General features: G+C 46.6%; 1 protein-coding gene across 1 annotated transcript in view; it reads left to right on the top strand.

Moving 5' to 3' along the window:
* The window catches only part of LOC307082505 (protein kinase C beta type), a 95,431-nt gene that overhangs the window by 80,927 nt on the left and 6,878 nt on the right, over positions 1–7,626 (top strand). The window contains exon 16 of the mRNA XM_079746117.1: positions 2,064–2,204. Coding sequence (XP_079602243.1) covers positions 2,064–2,204 — 141 coding nt within the window. The remainder of the gene's footprint in view (positions 1–2,063; positions 2,205–7,626) is intronic.

Genomic DNA, 7,626 nt, shown 5'->3' on the forward strand with positions numbered 1-7,626 from the left:
CACCCTCACTTCCTCTTACTCACCCTCACTTCCTCTTACTCACCCTCACTTCCAGTTTGACACCCCCACTTCCTCCCAACTACGCCCCACTACTCTCTGTCTCTGTTTGCATCTAAATGATCATAGTGTGTGTGTGTGTGTGTGTGTGTGTGTGTGTGTGTGTGTGTGTGTGTGTGTGTGTGTGTGTGCACTGTGCATGCATATTGTGTGTAGTCCTGTCATGTCCGGCCTTCAAATTAAATAACTATCTGATAAAAGAAAATAACTAAAAGGCTAACCTCAAAAAGGATAACGAACACTATGTCGATTGATGCTGTCACATACATTCAAATCAGAAAGAGTAGAAGCAAATACAGTCACAGGCATTGTGTTAGGCATGCACACGCACGCACACACACACACACACACACACACACATACCCTACACAGACGCAGTGTGGCTAGTGTAATGTGAGAGAAGCAGTGTGGCCATGTGGCTCTCAGTGTGAAAGCCCGACGGTGTGAATGTTGTCAGACCCACAGCCCAGTTCCCTAGCACTGGCTCCACCCGGTAGGGTCTCACAAGGAGAGAGTACACGCTGTGGTCACGTGGTTCTTGACTGGTTTTGATTTAGAGCACGTTGCCTTAACATAGGGTTTGTTTACACCGTCCAAGTACGAAGGGACTCTGACCTAATCTGTAGCTGTATCGACCCGTTGATTTTACTGTGGGGGTGTGTGTCTGAATGTTCTGAACGTGGTACTATACTGCTCATACCTTACTCTGCTTCTTAAACATGCTGCTATACGCATTATATATATAATATAAAGCACATGACACATGGGAAAACACGGGTAGACTAACGAAAGTAAGGGAAAGAAGGAACCAAAAGAATGAGATAAACATCTCATGTGGATCATGAGATAGAGAAAGGACGATTAAACCGTAGACTGTAGGAAATATTCACATGGTGTCTGCAACATCACCTTTATATTCTACGTTTTGGTCGCTGCCATTGGTTGAGCTTTTTACAGCCAGCAGCAGTAACATTGGATGGCCGCCTGGCAGTCTATTGACAAACCTCATTAATTCTCCATCCTTCACTTGAACGGGACGAACGGGTCCAACGGGAGCTCTCAAAAGACATCCTATGGGGATGAGCTAGTAACTGAGATCCTAAAGGCACGATCAAATCATTAATTTGCTTTGTATTACGAAAATTAAATCCCATTTTGCTCATTGTGGTGGGGGGTCTTTCTGCAGCCATAAACAGTGAGCCACCTCTAGGCCATAGATGAACTACATGCAAGTCGCTTCACAAAGAGGAGGTCATGACCGCTACTCGGTTGAAACACAATTGTCCAAAATCCTACCACAGGTACTGCATCAGAACACAGGCTACTTCAACATTCATTGTCTGATTGGCTCAATTCGGGACCACAGCGAGTTTCCACACCTGAGGTGTTTTTTATTCAAACCCTGCTGAGTTTTGAATGATTGTCTGGTTTTGTTTGGGGTGGTACACTCAGTTTCGAACTCAGTCGAAACAGTGAACTCTAGTTCGGTTCACTTTAAGTGTGAACTTGATCCAACCCAATAACAGGAAGCAAACCCGAAAAACAACGCATTGTACCCCTTTGCCGCAAACTGGAAATAATTAAAACCGCCTCATAGCATAATTGCGTCGTATTTTAAGGTTCAGCTTGTATTTACCGTCAGAAATGTCAAATAGTCAAAGTAAAATAGATGACTTAGGCAGATAGTGATTATGGAATTTAAATTTAAAAAGCACTCTGATTGGCTTAGCATGTAGCCAATGAGGCACAGTGAATCAGCAGCATTAAGAGAGGAGAGTTAGGTTAGATATCACAATTTGGCCAAAATATTAAAATATGGCAACGAGGCTAACGAAATATCAGCCATGTATACATGAACCTTTCCTAGATGTACAGAAGTCAGCTGGTTCAATCACCCTCAACCCCGATCGCTTTCTCCCGAAGCATCCTCGTCTTGAACCTTGTCTCTTGTCTCCACCCCCCCCTTCTCCTGTCTTCTCCCCCACCCACCCCACCCCCCTGATCAGCTGATGACCAAGCACCCGGGGAAGAGGCTGGGCTGCGGGCCCGAGGGGGAGCGTGACATCCGGGACCACGGCTTCTTCCGCTATATGGACTGGGAGAAGCTGGAGAGCAAGGAGGTGCAGCCGCCCTTCAAGCCCAAGGCCGTAAGTCCCCGCGCCCTACAGCCACACCTCAAGATAATGCTGTATAATGATAATTGATTGGTCATTTATATAGCGCTTTTCTGGACACTCACACGCTTAACAGTGAAGGGGGGACCTCACTAACCACCACCAATGTGTAGCCCCCACTTGGGTGATGCACGCACGGCAGCCAATCTGCGCCAGAACGCTGAACACACACCAGCTTGAGGTGATGAGTGAGGGAATTAATGAATCAGCCGATTATACAGGGGGATGATTAGGGGGCCAGATTGAATGAGCCTTGGTTTTGGCAGATTTAGCCGGACATGGAGAACTCCTGGCCTGGCCTGTCAACCACATCTGGTTTTGCAGTTATGCAGCGAGATGGATCGACGTATTAGTAGTATAAGCTGTTCGCCTCATGTTGAAATTCTTTACCAGCTAATAATGTGTGGCGAGTTATATTCTTTCCGTGTTTGTGTTTCTTGGGAGTGAATGAACACATAGACAAACATTGTGTAGAAGCCAACCCCGCTACAATGGAGGTCATCTCTTTGTGTCTTGGTGATTCGCCAACGTTTCTGTTCTGTCTTTCTCACTGGTTTTCTGTCCTTCTTTAACTCTGGTTGTCTCCAGAGTCCACACACACACACACACACACGCGCACGTGTCATTGTATTGAAGACACAAGCAGGTTAGTCAAAGGGTGGATTCGGATGCAGCGATGTGCAAAGGGTTAGATCATCCTAATGGGTATAAGGACGATGTTATGCAAAAAAAGATTCATCGCAAAATGCTCTTCCAACGCCAAGCCAGGAAGGCACTCAGCCGACTGGCACCAACATTCCTCCAGAAGCTCCTAGATGTTGTTTATGCACTGTGTCTGCGTGCATGTTGATACGCTCTTACCGACAAATGTGTGTGCGTGAGTTCTAGACGGCCATGTGTGCTAAGCCCGCTAGTTTGTCTCTCTTGCGTTACACTTTGGGAGACGACCTTTGTCCTTCGTACGAGACAAGAGACGACGTACGTAAACCAATATTGGAGGAGAACATCATTGCGATTGCGATAAGTGTAATTGGGATCATTAAGATGGTTGATGACGAGGATGACAGTAACGATGATGCTTCTTGTGAATGGAATGACAAGGGTAATGATGATGATGATGATGATGACGAAGATCATCGTCTTCATCACACAGCAGACGTCCTTCTCGGTCGCTTTATGAGGAAGACAATGGACAGCGCTGATGTCTGTCTCTCTCTGAGAGTCCTGCAGTGGATGCTATTCTAAACAGCACCTAGGCAGCCATTTTGTGAAGCTATGGAAGTGATGCTGAGGATGACGGTGATGATGATGATGATGATGATGATGATGATGATGATTGTATATAGTGCAATGAGGGGTGATATGTCGCCATTGTTGATGTACTTGGCAGAGGAGCGGTCTGCCTTTGTTTTTGCATTGCTGTGTGAGGAAGGGAGGGAGGAGAGATAAGACTCAGGGGAGTGGAGGGTAGGAGAGGGCAAAGGATGACAAGCTAAACCAAAACAAGTGTCCCTGTCTCTCTCTATCCCGTCTTTTGTATGCTCTGTTTCGCTCTGTCCCATGCTTACTGTTTTTTCCTCTATCTTTCTCTCTCTCTCTCTCTCTCTCTCTCTCTCTCTCTCTCTACCTCTGTCTATTTATCTCTCTCTCTCTACCTCTCTCTCTCCCTCTCTCTCTTTATCTCTCGCAACCTCTCTCTCTTTATCTCTCTCTACCTCGCTCTCTTTTTTTCACTCTACCTCTCTCTCCATCTTTCTCTACCTCACTCTCTCTTTATCTCTCTGCCTCTCTCTTTATCTCTCTGCCTCTCTCTCTCTCTCTCTCTCTCTCTCTCTCTCTCTCTCTCTCTCTCGCTCTCTTCCTCTCTCTATCATGTATTTTATTAATGGGAAACAGACTGGGCCCGAGGCGGCCTCACCTTGATCCACAAACCCCAACACATCGAGGTCTGTTGATCTGGAGACCAAATACATCCTTTCAAGCTTTGGATATCCCTTAGGTTCATCCGAACAAATGTAAAACGCACCGCTGCAGAATCGCGTTTTAATCAACCCATCGTTCTCTGCCTTTCATTTCTATAGTATTAGAAGCACAACTGAAATATCACGTAGGACTGCTGCGTGAAGCATTCTAAACGATACTAGAGCAGCATTCTGTTCTAGTATCCAAATGAAAGAAGGGTATTTCGGTTAGCGTGGGGAAATGTTCGGACTCAGCTATAGGAAGCAAACCAAAACACGATGCATTGTGGGTTCAATGGTGCATTCAAGAGGTTACAGCACTCACAGAAATACGGTGGAAGCCTGGGCCTGTGCAAAGCAATTGCTTGTGGTCACTCACAAGGCGCTGGAGATTTTGGAATTATTCAGTGACCGAAAGCTGGAAACAGGGTTATTATATTATAAAGCCAATGAAAACCCAAGATCGCACTAGTTGTTGCTGCTCCATTATTATTGTCCGCAACAAGGAAGCATTGTGCGTTTCCCTCGGATTTTCTGTCCAGCAGATGAGCGAACAGCTCAACCGCGAGGAGTTTGTGGACAATCACTGATCGGTTAGCGTTTGAACACTAACTGAACCAAATGAAAATGTACCAAAGTATCAACCTCAACCCTGAATCAGAGGAGTCTGCCAGACGTTCAGTGGGAAAACGCCAAGAGAGAGAGAGCGAGTCTCAATTAAACAAGGAAGAGAGAGAGAGACTCATGAAGCTCATTTCAACAAGAGAGAATGAGAGAGAGTAACAAGGCTCATTTAAACAAGATAGAATGAGAGAGAGAGGGAGAGAGAGAGAGAGAGAGAGTAACAAGGCTCATTTAAACAAGATAGAATGAGAGAGTGAGGGAGAGAGAGAGAGAGAGTAACAAGCCTCATTTAAACAAGATAGAATGAGAGAGAGAGAGAGAGAGAGAGAGAGAGAGAGAGAGAATGAGTAACCAGGCTCATTCAAACAAGATTGAGAGAGAGAGACTAATGAAGCTAATACAAACAAGAGAGAGAGAGAGTAACGAGGCTCATTAAAACAAGAGAGAGACTAACAAGGCTCATTAAAACAAGAGAGAGAGAGAGAGAGAGAGTAACACGGTTAGTTTAAAAAAGAGTGGGAGAGAGAGAATAGCAAGAGAGAGAGCGAGAGAGACTAATGAAGCTCATTTAAACAAAAGAGAGCGAGAGAGAGAGAGAGAAAGTATTAAGTTTCATTTAAACAAGGGTACATTAACATTCAGGTGTTCACCTCCGTTCCTGTTTCTACCGTAGCAGCATATGTTGTCTGACTCCTCCTCTCTCCTCTCTTTCTCCAGACTTAGACCTCTTTTCAGTTTTATCCAAATTCCTCTCCTCTTCTCTCCACGCTTTATCTTTTTATCCCCTTCTAGATTAATTGTATTTGTTTCTCTTCTCTCTTCTTGCCTACTATGTCTCTATCACAATCTGCTCTTTGTTTGCTATCATCCCCTATATCTTGCTGTTGCTCTCTCTCTCTCACTCTCTCTCTCTCTCTCTCTCTCTCTCTCTCTCTCTCTCTCTCTCTCTCTCTCTGCTGTCCAAGCCTCTCTGCTAAGTAGCTGGAGGCAAGGTGCAGTGTTACCTGGGGCCCAGAGCTTCATGGTTTGTGGGGCCCCAGAGCATCACGGGTACTCTTAATGCATAGGTTCTCACACACAGATCAGGAACTTGTGCTTCTGGGTGAACATGATGCCATTCATGGTACCCCCGTTTTTCTTCCAGGGTTAAGAGTTTAAGGGTTTAGTTGTTACTCGTTTCAATGACTGGTGATATACATGCAGTTTTACTCTCATACTGGAGACGACTCACCCTCATCAACACACCTGATGAACGTGCGCCACTGCACTGAACGGGTCATTTGCTCGAGCGATCGATGGATTGGATCGATGGGATCCATTCACCTCAGGGTTCGTTTGCGTCCGGCTGGACTCCATCTTGTGTGGACAAGTGTTTCAGGGCAGTACCTCAAGAGTGTTCCGTTGGTCACCCTTCTCCCAGACCAGGTTCCGGCGGGGCATCCTCCACGTCCATCCGTCCGTCCTCCTCCAGACACACACTCTCTCTCTCTGTTCCTGTCATTCATCCTTTCTCCTTCCTTCCATCCATCCGTCCGTCCGTCCGTCCAGGCCTTGCGTCCACTCACCTGGTCCTCTCAGTGTTGGCTCACCTGTACATGTCGTGCTGCGTGTTTCTATATGTGTTTGTTTGTTTCCCTGTGTGATCCCTGTGTGATCTGTGTTATTTGCATGTGTTGGTCGCCTCAGTCTCCAATAGCACTGACACACGGTTACCATGTGCACAAGGGGGGGCCCTACGTTGACAATTAGAGGCGCACACAAACACACACACACACACACAAACGAACGAGCACAAACACACATCAGGACATAAATCCTGGTCGGGATGAGGGAACATCCCATACATTTGGACGTCCCTTCTCCTGCCGGTCATGTTTATAGTGACCTTAACGTTGGAGAGCGAAACAATGGTAGAAGAAGCGTGTCCCAAGCCGAAATATGAAATATGTCTCTACACAGAACTTGGTCAACAACAAAGAAAAACAATTCATTGCATGAAATACAGTGGAACACAGTCTTTTGTTATTCTGGCTAGTTTGAAAGCTTTAGATCCTTGTTCTTATTAATCCCCTTAATTCTCCAAGGGAAACCAGATGGCTGAAGCATCAGGGCCAAGAAAGATGACAATCACAAATATGATTTATTCATTTATTTTGCCTTCTGGCACTCAAGCGCCTGCCCCAAGAGGATGGAATAAACTGTCCCATCTCTTCTAATCTCCCATCTCCTTTCCTCTTCCCTTTTTTCCCCTCTTCTCTCACCTCCTCTCTCCCCTCTTCCATCCTCTCTCTTCTTCTCTCTTCTCTCTTCTCTCCCTCCTCCTCTCTCTTCTCTCTCCCCTCCTCTCTCCCCTTCTCTCTTCTCTCTCTCCTCCTCTCTCCCTCTCCCCTTCTCTCTCTCCTCCTCTCTCTTCTCTCCCCTCTTCTCTCTTCTCTCTCTCCTCCTCTCTCTTCTCTCCCTCCTCCTCTCTCTTCTCTCTCCCCTCCTCTCTCCCCATCTCTCTTCTCTCTCTCCTCCTCTCTCCCTCTCCCCTTCTCTCTTCTCTCTCTCCTCCTCTCTCCCTCTCCCCTTCTCTCTTCTCTCTCTCCTCCTCTCTCCCTCTCCCCTTCTCTCTCTCCTCCTCTCTCCCTCTCCCCTTCTCTCTTCTCTCTCTCCTCCTCTCTCCCCTCCTCTCTCCTCTCTCCCCTTCTCTCGCCCCTCCACTCTCTCCTCTCTCCCCTCCTCTCTTCTCCCCTCCTCTCTTCTCTCTCCCGTCCTCTCTCTCATCCTTTCTCCTCTCTCCCCTATTCTCTCTTCTCTTCTCTCTATTT

Source organism: Pollachius pollachius (genome assembly GCF_949987615.1).
Source record: "Pollachius pollachius genome assembly, chromosome: 11".
NCBI lineage: Eukaryota > Metazoa > Chordata > Actinopteri > Gadiformes > Gadidae > Pollachius > Pollachius pollachius.